The sequence below is a fragment of the Bufo gargarizans genome, chromosome 2 (genome assembly GCF_014858855.1).
Source record: "Bufo gargarizans isolate SCDJY-AF-19 chromosome 2, ASM1485885v1, whole genome shotgun sequence".
In the NCBI taxonomy this organism is placed as follows: Eukaryota; Metazoa; Chordata; class Amphibia; order Anura; family Bufonidae; genus Bufo; species Bufo gargarizans.
Window position 1 is genome coordinate 197,724,095 of NC_058081.1, and position 15,814 is coordinate 197,739,908.

General features: G+C 41.2%; 1 protein-coding gene across 1 annotated transcript in view; it reads right to left on the reverse strand.

Moving 5' to 3' along the window:
* Positions 1 to 15,814, reverse strand: part of CSK (C-terminal Src kinase) — a 103,149-nt gene that overhangs the window by 28,564 nt on the left and 58,771 nt on the right. Inside the window, exons 2-4 of the mRNA XM_044279875.1 lie at positions 12,706 to 12,782; positions 9,394 to 9,507; positions 4,143 to 4,255 (exon numbers count right to left, since the gene is read on the reverse strand). Of these exons, the coding sequence (XP_044135810.1) occupies positions 4,143 to 4,255; positions 9,394 to 9,507; positions 12,706 to 12,720 (242 nt within the window). The 5' untranslated portion in view covers positions 12,721 to 12,782. The remainder of the gene's footprint in view (positions 1 to 4,142; positions 4,256 to 9,393; positions 9,508 to 12,705; positions 12,783 to 15,814) is intronic.

Sequence of the window (15,814 nt, forward strand, 5' to 3'; positions counted from 1 at the left end):
GCAGGTGGCGCTATACAGATACATTTTATAGAGCAGCTCAGTGGCTATGCTAAGTGTTTAATTACATGCAATTACAAAAGGATTCAGGTTCTGGTTTGAAAACTGCTGAATATGTTTTTTTGGGACAACCCCTTTTTAAAAAAATTGATCACATATTAACAGCCTATATGTCACTCCATATATTTTAGTTCCTGCCTTGTCTCTTTCATTTCCTCTTTGTTTCAACTTTTAGCATGGAAATCAGTCTCGCTCAATTAGAGCATCACACACTACACTAATCAATGCAATGCTCCCCGATGGCCACCTTTATGTAGGCCTATCAAGAGAATAAGAGAGCTGTCAAAGTTATCCTAATTTTACACCTACCATCGTCATATCAACCTTCAGATAACATCTTCCCCTCACAGCATTGATAAACTAAAAATAGATTATCTACTGTATATAGGAGTTTTATCTCTATGCTGACTGCTACAGAAGGAAAACATTTTGCATTTAATTTTCAATGGCATAGTACTGCAGAAATGAGAAAGAAAAACAGACTAAATTCTAAAAAGAAAATTTGTTTTCTATGAATATTGAGGGGTTCAAGCCCGATGAGAACATTAAAGATTTTATAAATATTAAATTAAAAACAAAAAACTTTTCCGATGGAAGCGTCCACTTAAGAGGGACAATTTCCCTATTCCCTTAATTATTGTACATAATGTACAGATCACATAAAGTGTACACAATGTCTATGGTTTTCAAGGATATCAGATCCTTTATGTGTACTGTGTATTGCATTCAGAAAGCTGTGATACAGCTCTATGCAGGCCACAGTACCAAGGTCAGGGTCTGAAACAAGGTCTTGTTCAGATCTCTGTTAGGGCTCATGCACATGCAGTTTTCGAGGTCTGCAAATTGCGCATCCGCAAAACACAGATACCAGGCATGTGGATTCTGCATTTTGTGGAACAGAACATTCAGGCCATAATAGAAAAGTCCTATCCTTGTCCGGAATGCAGACAAGAATACAACATGTTTGATATTTCTGCGGATGCCGCGAAACGGACAAACTGATGCTGACCAAAAATACATCTGTGTGCATGAGCCCTTAAAGAGATCCAGCACAAATGCACAGCGAAAACTGCTCGTAAAATCATTCTGCTTCGCTATTTCTGTGAAGCTTGTTTTGTATAACCTAGAGAGTATAATAAAGGTAGGACTACTACTACTGTACTCATGTAGGCACTATAATGAATAATAATATAATAATAATAAAGTTTAGAAAAAACTTCAATGTTTTCTAACATGGCACATAACTATAATATATAAAAATATATCAAACTGAAATTTCCTGAAATTGTAGAGGAAGATAATGAAATTTGAGACATTGCCGTCATTCCTGTACGTGTGTGACATGCAGCACACCCACACAGTGAACGCTCACTACAGCACCAGGAAGTAGCATTAGATAATGTTCCCCAAATGTTTATACAAAAACAAAAAGGGATTAAAAAAAGAGCGTCTGACCAGCTGATAGGGAAATGGTTAATAGAAGGTAAAACCATGTGACCAAAAACGGAGAAGTAACACCTAGCAATCCTAGGATTCATAAAATAAGAGTACTGGAATTGCATGGTTAAAGGGAACCTGTCACGTGGATATTTGATTATAATCTAACTAATTATATACAATCATTAACTACTAAAAAGTGCCTTAGATGTATTCACTTACTGGTGTGACAGATGGTTACCTCATAATATACACACAAATATGCCACATGCTAATGAGCTGATTTGAGTCCAGTGTATATTTAATTCAGAGCTATAGCCACTCCCCTCCCCACCTGCTGCTGATTCATATGGAAAATTACTGTCACTCAGCAGCAGGTGGGCGGGGAGAGTCAGGAGCTCATGAATATTCATGACTCATCATTATCAGCTGGAGCTTTTCAATACAAGATGTTGGCAGATTGACTGGGTCAATAAAAGAAAGTGACCCAGCATTTTACTAAGTGAATCAGTCACTTATTTATTTTGCCCTTAGTTAGGACACCATAAAACTGGTGACAGGTTCCCTTTAAAGGGGTACACCAAATTCAGCGAATGGAGCTTATTCACCGTATAGTAAAAGATGCAAATTGGTGACAAATTGCATGAGGGAGGCCATGATTGTAAGGCGCTGGGTGGCATTTCCCTAAAGCGGTTATGAGGGTGCCCCATGATTTTTTTTAAATATAAATTTAGGACATTTTTATTTCAGGGGGCTATAGAACTGAGGATTATCTAATGCATCTTGGCTTTTGAAAGCATTATTTGTTGGACCCCCTGCTACACACATACCTTTTAGCTTCAAAACTTTAAAATTTCAGTGCACCTATTAGAACACCATATATACCTCACTTGTCAGCAAACCAAACTTGTCTAAAACGGGTGGACACAAAAGAAAGGCATAAAAACAAGTCTTTATGTCACATTTTTTCCTTCTTGAGTTTGGCTCATAAAACTGCATGTGTGATTTACGTCTTATAGTTTAGACTCTCAATGTAAAAAGATAGGCCCATGTTTATGACCTGTCTACAAACAGAAAATATAAAAAAACACACACTCTCATAAAATGTTCTGTGTTTTACTTGATTACATTTCTGCCACTCAGCAGGTCTCAAACCAGGCAGGATATATCAGCTACACATAGAAAACATTTCCAGCTGACGGCCCACGTTCATTTTAAATACGATGCAATACTAAATTATTGTTAATCAGTTATTTATTTTACCTACTGTAACAATGCTACAATACTTCCACCCATGGAGGTAACAGGTGTGTAATATTCACATTTATCACGTGTCACACTCACTGCCCCTGAGACAACATATACTATGTTACAGGTCTGTAATAACTACATATATCACATGTACAGCACATGTGTGTCACACTCACCACCCCTGAGAACACATACTATGTGACAGATGTGTAACAGGCACATATATCACATGTGCAGCACACGTGTGTCACACTCACCGCCCCTGAGATAACACATACTATGTGACAGGTGTGTAATAACTACATATATCACATGTATAGCACATGTGTGTCACACTCACCACTCCTGAGAACACATACTATGTGACAGGTGTGTAATAGCCACATATATCACATGTGCAGCACATGTGTGTCACACTCACCACTCCTGAGAACACATACTATGTGACAGGTGTGTAATAGCCACATATATCACGTGTGTCACACTCACCGCCCCTGAGCTTCACCTCAGCCGACCACACCCAGGAATTACCTCAACAGCTCCCTTAGTGGTAAGAAAATGGAACACAACACACGGCCAGTGCACTGCTTCAGAAGCTTCAGGGCCCATGCCTGTTCCAAGTTCTGGGGCTGCTCACCCAGGACCTTGTATGTTATAACCAGACCTTCATACTCATCAGCCCATCAATGTCCCTGACAATTATACATCCCATCACTACAAGCATTATCAGTATGAGTCATGTGACCAGTTACCTATAATTACCAGTTATATTTGAGGGCAATGATGTCATATCCTATTAAAATACATATTATGCTCATTTTTATGGCAGGCATGTCACATTCTCACAGGGCAAATATATGAATCCTGGAGCTTACAGACAATATTTAGGGATAGCATCAACACATAACATGGCAAACTGGGGTGCAGAGTGGGCACTAGCCGGGTGATCAGCCTGCCTGCATACATCACCGGGTCTACTCATACAAGGAGTGTATATATTACACTGAGAGGAGGACAACCTAGATTGCGCTAACTGCAAGGCTAAGGGCGGGTCAGTAATAGACTCGCCGTTAGCCTCGTGGTGAGCGCAGTATTTGTTGTCCTCCTCAAAGAGCATCCAGAACAGTATAGCCTGGTGCTGTTGGTTCAGCTTCTGGGCTTTCTCCCTCTTGAGACATGTGGTCTGCAGGCAGTGGATGGGGAAACCATGGTCAGATCTATTGGTACGCTATGGAACTGGTTATGTGGTGATAATAAACATAGGAAGGAAATCTACACTGTTGATAGTCAGCAAGTGGAGGCCTTGCTATGTATTGTAGCAAAAAGAGAACTAGCACTATAAAGAACACCTTCTAAACGTACACAAGGAGCACTCCCATCATGCCAGATATACTTACGGCATTAGACTAAGCTTTGTTCCAGCTTTTACTCCTTGCCTCTTCTGTACATAGTTGGCAGGTATAAAGCCAACCTGGCCAACTTTGTTCTTTGCTTTGTACCAGTTGGGATCCTGTATGAAAAGATTCACAATTACAATGCAGAACACGCACACCGACATCACAATTGTATTGGCAGGATTTTTCAGAAGGATGAGTGATATGCCAACCACCTATAGGTGCTAGCCGACCAAAGTGGGCAAACATAATACATGCAAAAGAGGATTCGGTGTATTGGACTCTTTTAGTTCCTCCTTCACAAACATGTTTTGTGCTCCAATGCAACTAAAATGAAAAATGACGCAATTTTACAAACAGCCTAAGGGTACATTCACATGAACGTTAAAAAAAAGGCCTTAAAAAATGGCAAAACTGTCCATTTTTAACAGCTGCTTTTTTTTTTTTACATATACTTTCATTAAAAACCATTCCCCTTCAATTCCATAGTGGCAGTCGGTCCGTGAAAACGGCCAAAATAGGACATATCCTTTTTTTTATGCCTATTATTCACCAGTCATTAAAATACAGGCCATGTGAGGAACAATTAAGAAGTTTGGGTCTATCTGGGGACCATGGTTACGGATGCCAGGATTGCCCTCCAGGCGCCTTCTAACCATGCAACTGGGGTGACCTGCTAGACAATGAGCTAATGACAACACTATTATACAGCTCTATCGACGGGTAGAACTTAGTGGGGAGCAGGAATATAACACCACAAATCGAGAAAAAGGGATAGGTGTAATGTCAACATGGCATGGGGCGGGTTAGGGTAGGGAGGGAGGGGGGGATGGGGTTATATAACAGTATATGTTTAGTCTTTGACTATTGTTGCACCCAAATTGGGTCTACGTCTGTTCATTCAAATCATTACATACTAGCCATTTGTGTATAAAATTGAAAAACTCAATAAAAATGATTTGATGGAAAAAAAAAAAAAAAAAAAAAAAAAATATATATATATATATATATATATATATATATATATATATATATATATATATATATATATATATATATATATATATATATATATATATATATAAAAAATACAGGCCATGTGAATAGGTCCACTGTTTTCAATGATTCTAAAAGCGGGTGTGAGATGAATGCATCTCCATGATAACAGACTCCAAACTCCGCAGTGTGATCGTGCAGGCAAACTCTCTTCCATATGTTATCAACATACCAAATATAAGTTAATAAAAATAAGGGGAGCGATAAAAGGGAATGTATTTTCAGGATCAGAGTTGGTGTGCTTTTTAACCATAAAGACACTAAATTCTGTATAGGATCTGGAGACAAAATGTTAATTTAATAAGTTGCTTTATTGTACATTTTAGAAACACTGGGAAAAAAAATACATGGTTACAAAGGAGGACCATTAAAAGGGTTTTCTAGGATTACTATAGTTTTAACAGATATGCTAAAGTAAAGCTTACATATGTACATATTCTCAATGTTTCTTTTAATTTTTTTTTACAATTTGGACTCTCCCAACCCATTTTCTCCATGTAAACAAATCACTCTGGTTTGTCTACATCCTGTATGTAGCACTTCTTGTTGCTGTATCCAACCAAACCCACGATGCAGTTCTCCTTTCTGTGCCACAGCTCCAGCACCGCTCCTAACAATGCCCAGCTCCTCCTACCCCGCTAGTTATATAGACACACCCTGATCACTGCCTCTGTGATTATGTGCCCACAGCCCAGAACAGAAGATAGAAGCAATAAAGGTAAAAGAAATGCACTACAGAATTACAGCTACCTTCATAAATGATTGTTAAGGATGTTGATGCAAACCGGAAAACCCCTTGATAGCAAAGCGATGCCGATTGCCACACTGGTTTGGAGGACGTACCCCGGTGGTAGAAGATGTCCTTCACCAGGTCAAATATTTATTTATGGATCAATCAGAAGTAGAAAGACAGGGATGTAAGGGTGCATCTCTCTTCATCCTTAAATGGGCTCCGGTTATAAATACACTCCACTCCCCGGTGGAACCGACTCATTTACTATCGCCATACTCCAACATGGCCTGGTTCATTAAAGACCGCCATGATCACGATCTGGATCTAGGTGGAAATGGGGAGAACTGTCTCATATAGGCATCTTATATGTATTACTACGCTATCACACAGATCTGATTGTACTTAGGGTCCATCCACACGTCCGTAGTGTATTGCGGATCCGCAATACACCGGGCAGGCAACCCCATAGAACTGCCTATTGTCCTATTCTTGTCCGCAATTGCAGACATGTTCTATTTTTTGCGGAGCTGCTGACAGAAGTTCGGGGCCGCGGTACGGAAATGCGGATGCGGACAGCACACTGTGTGTTGTCCGCATCTTTTCTGTCCCCATAGAGAATGAATGAGTCTACACCCAACCCGCAAAATTGCGGAACGGATGCGGACCCATTTGCGGACGTGTCAATGGAATCATATAGTAGTAAACAGTGTTACCATGAGTGTATTATCTGCATCTGAACCAGAAGATTTATTTTACTCGACCTGACCCCGACAGACCTCTATTGTTGATGGCTTCATTTGTTTTTGTATTTGTTTTCTACTTAATGATTGGGCTGTTATATTTTTACTTCAGAGATCTACCGAAAGGAGATACAAAAGTACTGCCAATACTTATTTAATTATTGCCGCTTCAATGTACTCTTCTTGACAATTCACTTACACATTTATTTACGGAAGTTGCGCCTTCCCTTTATTTCATTTTTTTTTTTTCAGTGTCGTGTGTTATAAGAAAATGCCAATAAATTGTATTATTAAAAAAAAACTAAGTCTGGCATGCCTGAAACATGATCCGACAAATCAGAAGTTTGTTTGCTCAGGAATTAGACTATGTTGGAGGAACACGTCAGGTAATGAAGATAATCGCAGCAACGTTTTTTTTCGGAATTATTATGCTTTTATTTCATCCACAGATAATATGATACAAGACGCGTTTCGGCCCGTCCAGCCTTTCTCAAACGCTGTTGAGAAAGGCTGAACGGGCCGAAACGCGTCCTGTATCATATTATCTGTGGATGAAATAAAAGCATATTAATTCAGAAAAACAAACGTTGCTGGGATTATCTTCATTACTAGGTGTTTGGGGATTGCCCCTTCCCACGCAACACATTCAGGTATCGTGAGCGGTCAATTGGATTTAGGAGGAACATGTCAGGTATGGTCACCAAAACAGGCCTATTCTGGCAGGTGACCTGGTTGGGTAACAGATACAATGCTCAGTCACAACTTCTCAGGTAGGACTAACTTGTATTTTAGATCAAAGAGACATTTTAAGCTAGCTCAACCGTCATAATAATGAGGAAGTGAGACACAGGGACTTTTTACAATGTGCCATTCTTCTCGTATACAGTATAAGGGCTCTTTCACACGAGCGGATGCCGTGCGGGTTATCTGCTATGTGAAAGAGAGCCAAGCCCCGCTCTGGACAGCAGAGACATGGAGCATTAACATGATTGATAACGCTCCATGCCTCTCTGTAACCTTTTTGCTACAAAATCACAGTGAGATAAAGTTGTCACCGTGATTTTGTAGCAAAAAGATCACAAAGAAGCACGGCGCGTTATCAATCATGTTAATGCTCCGTATCTCTGCTGTCCGGAGCGGGGCTTGGCACTCTTTCACGCAGCAGATTACCTGCACGGCATCCGCTCGTGTGAAAGAGCCCTAATGCTTTGTGCCTGCTTCCCAGAGGTACCGGAATAAAAAGAAACCGACCAAAGTGGTGCAATCACTTGGTGAACCTGGTTAATGCAAAAGAATGGTGGACAGACTCAAGAACCCCACCTCTGTCCAAAGCATTCTGAACAAATGACCAGAGGTGATTGGTGACACCTCTTAGTCTATGAAAAAATGTGCCAAAAAACATGTCTATACGAGTCAAAGGGGCCATCTATTTGAAAAAGCAATTTTAGGAAACTTGTAATGACTGTACCGCTTCTGAAAACTGTAGTCATGATTTTAAAGAGATTCTGTCATCAACAAAATCCACTGGCCACAATACCAGGCAGGGCTCTAGCCGCATGTTATAATCATACCTTTATGTGCCAGAATCACCGATGCAATCCAGGGGGAAGGGGGAGGACACTTTAATTCAATATTTTAATTAGCTGTTAGGTGCAACAAGGGTGAGCCGGAGCCGCTCTGTGCAACATTAGCTCTGGGCCTTTCTCCTCCCAGCACCTCCCTCTTCTGCCCGATTGATAGGGACCGGTAGGATGCAGACTCTCAAAGTGAACAGCATCTGGCCACTACACTACAAAGCGATATGTGATTTCAAAGTGGGCACAACTCTATAAAGCGATTACTGTGCATACTATACTATGTATACTTTAAATATCTGCTAAACAAGGTGCTTGCTAAACGGTTTAATAACTGAGCCTACGTAGAGCATTACTTAGGACTAGATATATTATATTTTAGGATAAGCCTATAAAATCTCCGGGAGGCTGCACATTCTGAGGTCTTACAGTCCGGACTGATATTTCAGCCAATTATCAGTAACGAAGCAAACATTCCGGAGATGGCCCAACTGTCAGCAGGTGATGGTTGAACATACATACAGCAATCTCCTCTGCTATATGTGGACAACCAATCGCTACCTGATGAACAAGAGTTTGCTTGTTCCCTGGGTGATCGCCAGCATCTTTTACACAGGCCAATTATTGGGAATGAGCTTGTCTACTAACACTCACACTCAATAATTGGGCTGATTATTGGTCCGTGCAAAAGGGACATTAGTTATGCATTGTTGTTATACAAAGTCATCAGTGTGGTTTATCAAGATTTAAAGGTTATTTGAAGTTATCTTTAAAGTGGTATTACGGTTGTTTCAAGATATCCCCTATCCACATCAGTGGGCATCCTACCGCTGGGACCCCCACCGATCACAAGAACGGTGGCCCCGTACCCCCTGCAACCCACCTGAAATAAAAAGAGACGCCGGTCGTTCCATTCATTTCTATGGGAATTCCAAAGATGGCTGTACTCAGCTATCTCTGAAACGTCCATAGAAAGGAAAGGAGCCACTGAGTGCATCCCCAACCGGCCTCTCCACTTCAGGGGGCTCCACAAGGGTGCCATTAGTAGGACCCCCCACACGACCTAATAGTTATCTCCTGCTGTTTGCATTACCAATGCTCCTACAACATTTTATGGTAAATCAAAAATACTCTCATGGAAATTACTTTACCCTGGTCACAGCCACAATTGTCAAGACTTCTCCTTTCGTAAATGCAAGATCCTGTTCTGTTCTCCTCTGGAAGTCATAGTTAGCGACACATTCTGTACCGGCTTGCCAGGGTGTCTATGGATTCAAAAAGGGAGTTTAATTAAATCAAATATTTTAATATGTTAATATTGACAATTAGACAGCTAAGTTTCCAGGTGAAGGAGTCCATCTGATCCACTAGGATCCCTGGTAGTTTCAGCAGACTGCAGCTATGTGAACCTAGATTATTTTACATTTCATAAGAAACAGACATACAAGACTTTACAACAACACACCGGAAAAGAAGTACTAAGGGTCAATGAGCTAATACAATACATGCAAATAATGTACATTTTCAATCAATTTCTCAAAAGTGGTAACACACAAAAGTCTTTTTTTTTCTGTCTTTTTCTTTTTAACTAAATTAAATAGGGTATTCCAGCTAACGCCAATAATAACTGCTAGGATTATGCTGCCACTTTCTGATCAATAGGACTCTAACCAAGGAGAGTCCCAAAAATCACGTTAAAATGAACAACCATGGCTGACTGGGCTGAGATGCAGTCCCCTGCAGACTGCAGTGTACTTAGAAAGTACCCATAAGCCATCCATGCCTTAGCTTCAATTGCCCTTTTGTTTTTTAAACAGCCATTAAAAGGGGTTTTCCAATAGGTGATCAGTATCTGATCAATGAGTATCCAAAGCTGTGAGAAGGCCGTAACACTACTGCGAATGCTGATGCCTTCTCAAACAGCTGATCAGTAAGGGTCAGATACCGATGACGTATTTAGAGGACAGGTCAACCAAAATCTTGACAACACCTTTTATTCCTCTTTAAAGAGAACCTGTCCCCACAAAATGTAGAGCAATCTGCAGGCATCATATAGAGATTCATTTATAGCTTTGTAGGAAAGGATTCAGCACAACTTGTAATTTATACATTCAAGTCTCTGCTCTTTCTGAGTTCAGTTGTACACAGGGCTGTCTTATCAGTGACTGAAAGCACTCTGTATACAAACTTAGGGCTCATTCACATGACCGTGCCATTTTTTGCGGTCCGCAAATTGCGGATCCACAAAACACGGATGCCACCGTGTGCCTTCCACAATTTGCGGAACGGAACAGGAGGCCTATTATAGAAATGCCTATTCTTGTCCGCAAAACGAACAAGAATAGAACAGGACTCAATTTTTGCGGGGCCACGGAACGGAGCAACGGATGCGGACAGCACACAAAGTGCTGTCTGCATCTTTTGCAGACCCATTGAAATGAATGGTTCCATATACGGATCGCATGCAGAATGCAGAAAATGGCCTGTATACGCACGTACAGCAAAATACATTAGCATGAACAAGCCCTTACACAGAGAATGCTATCCATCACTGATAACACACCCTGCGGTTACAGCTATAAGTGTCTGACAGCTTTGTATACATAGTTGCACAGAGAATGGCATCAATCACTGATAACACCTCCCCTGTGTACAACCATCAGGGACTGCCTGATATCTATGTATACATACTTACACAGAGAATGCTATCAATCATTAACACCTCCCCGTGTACAACTATCAATGACTGACAGCTACACACTTACATCAGTCACTGATAATGGCTGAATGGGTAGTCTTGAGCTCTGAAACAGCTGAGAATTAAAGGGGTTTTCCAGGCTACAGATATTTATGACCTATCCTCAGGATAGGTAAGCGCTATCAGGTCGGTGGGGGTCCAAAACCTAGAACCCCCATCATCTGTTTCGTGCAGCTGCTGGCACGGGAACTATAGAATGTACAGAACTGGAAGCATACAGCTCTGTATACCCTGTAGTGGCTGTGCTAGGATCCTGCATCTTCCATTCAAGTGAACTAGAGCTGAGCTTCAGTATGCTGGCCTGAAAACTATGTATGGAGCATTGTGCTTCTGCTCTGTACATTGTATAGCTTCTGGAACCACGGCGGCCAAAACAGCTGATCGGTGGGGGTGCCAGGGGTCAGACCCCCGCTGATCTGATATTTAGGATCTGTCCTGAGGATAGGTCATCAATATAGGTAGCCTGTACAATGCATAAAACTACAAGTTTTACTGAATCTCATCTAACAAAACTATACATCAATCTGCTCAGCTCCAGCTGCTCTATAACAGTCTAGCTGCAGACTGTTCTGCATTTTGTAGTGCCAGGTCCTCTTTAAGATGAGAAATGTAGCATTTAATACATTAGCATACAAGAAAATGTGCAGTAATGTACAGAAATGATATTCAAAATGATAAAGATTTTCCACAAGGAGAACATTCCAGTCGATCAGATACATTACAAAGTGTCCCCCCTTAACACTGAAGGAACCCTGGTCAGACTGCTACTAATCATGACCATTTCTTAGCCGTAAGGCACAAAAAAGGGTAAAAACTATCATCCACCAACTCCTCCATAATGCCCAACAAATAACTTAGTGAAACTTTATCCAGAGGAAAAATACATTAAATTGTACAAATCCAACCTTGTTTCACACCCCAGGCTATCCAGGTCTTATAAACTGAAATGCACTTTGCATCTTTCCGGTCAAGGTAGAACATGGCTGTGCTCACACTGACTGCACTATCTGGAATTTATTCCTTAAAACTGGGAGTACAATTAAAGGCGTTGTGCAGGTTCAGAGCTAAACCCGGACATATCCCCTTCTTCACTCTGGCAGCCCCTCTGAGTGTAGCCTCGGAGCATTTTATGCTCCAATGCTCTCCCTGCACTGTATTGCGCAGGGCAAGGGCTGTTTGTTTGTATTTTTTACACTGCTAGGTGGAGGCTTACGCCTAGCAGTGTTCCTAGTGATGTCACCGGCACTAATGGGAGGGCTTTAGTGCTGCCCTAGGCGTTTTACAGACTAGGGCAGTGCTAAAGCCTGCCCATTAGTACCAGGCAACCTCTATTATTATAAGAGGTAATAGATTTTTCTACTTTTCTCTTTTTTACCAATACAGTTGAGTTCCAATGGACTTCAGACTGCATGGAGTGCTGTCTGATACCTTGGACATAAGCGTAAGGCCTGCTTTATTTTCGGCCTTTCCAGCAGAACCTTCAAAACTACACTCAAACTGGAAATGTAAGTCGGGAATCCACTGAATATATAGAAGGCAGAGTATAACTTTCAGATTTTTGTTAAGACAGAAAATGGTAGCAGATTATATCACTGTGCTTTAGAGAAACATGTCCAAACAGAGCCTAAAAGCAGAATAATGTCAGCAAAAAAATATTCTGTGAATAAAACAAAGGAGATAATGAGATTAGAGATGTGAAACTCACCTGCACCACAGACATTTTGGGAGTAGCCTTTGTAAAAGAGACTCAGAGGGACGGTATTCTGCAGAGTATCATCAGACCTGAGATTAAAGAACAAATTGCCATTAGACAGAAAAGTTATTTAACCTGCTGATAGAACACTATCAGTATAATTAACTATTCATGTTCACAGTTTACATTTATTGTGAAGGACACCAAATTATAGGCATCTTCTAGGTGGTTTCTTGACCCCAGAGCAGCAGTCTATATTTTAGTCCATTTGGCTCACCAAAATAATAAATAGCCCTACCACACAACAGTACGTACAACTATAGGGTGAAAATCCTACTATTATCGAAGTGGCACAACTTCAACGTTGAGCACTGTATTACTACAAGGTAGACAGATATAAAATGAGAGTATGTTTCTTAACGTCTCATAAATTCTCTCATACCAATGGCTAGTACCCAATGTGCCTAGATACTAGTGCCTATTATCTATGGTGATCTGAATCACTTGCTAACCACTGAGCATCAGGGTGGTTCAGTGGTTAGCACTGGTGCCTTGAAGCTCTCGGATCCTACAATGGAATTTGACCAAGGACAACATCTCTATGGAGTTTGTGTGGTTTTCCTTCGGGTCCTCCGATATCCTTCCACACAGAAAAGACATAGGGGGAGAGAAGCACACACCGCTGTTGATGAGGGGGGGATGGAGGGATGTGCCTAATTTATGGCAAGGCCTCATCATAAATTAATTAGGCACATCCTCTGGTAGTCCAGAACAAATGAAGATAAATGTCCCAGGCCTCCTGGCTCCATCCCCATTTTCTGAAAATGGTGAAGGCTGCGTAGAAATGCCACTTGTGACAAAATTTTGTTACAACTATGTTTAAAAAAGTAAAAAAAAAAAAAAGAGGTTTGCGACTTTTTTTACGCCATAAAAGTGGCATAGAGCAATGATAAATCTCCCTTATAAGGAATTTAGAGTGTGAGCTCCACCGGGGACAAGAGATAACAATGTCTGTAAAGCGCTGCATATAGGCAAGTTTACTAACTCTGAAGAGTGCAGCTCCTGATAGCATGTACCAGAGGAAAAGTGCTAATATCACACGGCATATGAAAGAGAGCACAAGGTGACACCTTCACCAGAACATTTTAGACTACTGAGCTACAGCCGCAGTACAGGAAGCAGGTTTGTTACGCAGTGTGGAAAGTTTGCAGACACCAGCAAAGATAGCAGTTTGATTTTGTAGTATTCTTAGCATTTCTACAGCTAAGTATAGCCAGGCGTATTGATCTTGAGCACCTAACATGGGGTAAGTCAGTAACATGAACATAATAACAACCTACGCATACTGTGTCATGGCACAGGGTATTCTTGATGAGTTTTTGCACCACAATAATCAGTTACATCCGGGGGCACACTTCTTCTGTAGTGATGTTTTTTATTATACCTTTGCAGCCAATGTGTATATATAATTAGATCTTATTTAGACCAGAAGAAACACAATATATTACATGATTAGATTTCCCCTAAAGCGGCCTACATTTCTCTGAATGCCTCACCCAGCACTTGTTGCTCTTCGAGTCCTATCTGCCAGGAACAGATCAGTGGCAGGCATTCTGTCCCGTAAATCACATTCACAGTCTGTATCCTATGCAATGCAGCTTCAGTCTGTCGATCCAGTCTGCTGCTTGTGATAGGTTTCGCTCCATCAACAAGCAGGAACTCTGTGAAGCTGAAGCTGCAAATACATGCAAATGCACACAATACCCATAGGGACACCTTTATTAAGACCGGCATTTTAGAAGCCAGTCTTAATAAAGACCCTGTGCTGGTGCCGGCCTCTGCATAACTTCGCCGCATCCAGCGCCAGTTCTAAATGGAAGTTTCCGAGCTGTCTTACATTTAGACCTTTTTCCTACGCTTTTTTCTTGCGCCATGCTTCATGCATAGTAGGTATTGAGGGTATGGCGGGGGGATGCCAGGGCTTTGGCCCCAACAATTTTTTACCAACAGTGTTTGTTGAAAAACGACTCCAGTCAGGGGCTGGTCTAGTTTTATAGTCAGGTGCACAGACTGCAGAAGGTGTGCCTCAATTACTGTATAAGGCACACACCTAGTCATAAATTAGGCGCATATTCATCCAGCAAAGGCAGCGTAAAAGCGGAGTAAAAGATTTACTTTGTAAATGACCCCCAGAGAGTGTGAATCAGTGGGTAGCAGCAGGATGCTGCATTTCATAGGATATATTAGGGATTCTGCATACAACACTCACAGGGCTGCACAGGCATACAGTGGGATATGTCACCCATTGTATGGGAAACCTTTAAAATACCTATTGCTATTCCATACTGGGAAAAAAAGCTATACTGATGTTGTCTACAATTTCCTAATATATCAACCTTTGAAATATTCTGCACAGATGTGAGGAGATGATATGAAGGTCATCCGTCATTTCATAAAACATGGTATCTATTACTGGGCGAAGTATTTGGGCGCCCACCAGTGCCCTCATTTGCTCAATCCCGCAGAAGGCATCTGATGCATTAACTAAAAGCCTGGATTAATATGTCATCAGGGGTTATTAATAACGGAGGCTGATGACCAAGCAGGGAGGCTCCCCAGAGGACCCTATATGCAGAGGACAACACGCAACAAAAGCTCAGCTGCACAAGACATAATTATTACCCCTCCCCCCGCTCAGCAGACATTTAAGGCGCAAAGGGTAATATTTAAGAGTCCCAGCTGTCTGATGCTATTTTAGGACATTATTTGAATACTGTGGAAGCCGGAAAGAGAGGGAGAGAAAAGTGGATGAAGAAAATGCTGGCATACAAGTCAAGAGATGCGCACCAAGAGGGATTCAGAAAGACAAAGTGACACAGATGGCCATAACAGGAAATGGGACATGGTGGGGATGGCAATCAAGAAAATGAGACAGGCAGAAGTGGAAAGGATGTCATTAAATAAAGGGACAGAGGCAAAGCCCACTTTAACCTTGGCTATAAATAGGCCAATGGTACACAATAGATAGATTTTACAAGTCTCTATTGGAATAGCTCTACTCAACGAGGGTCCATTCACAAGTCCGTATGTGTTTTGCGGATCTGAAAATTGCGGATCCACA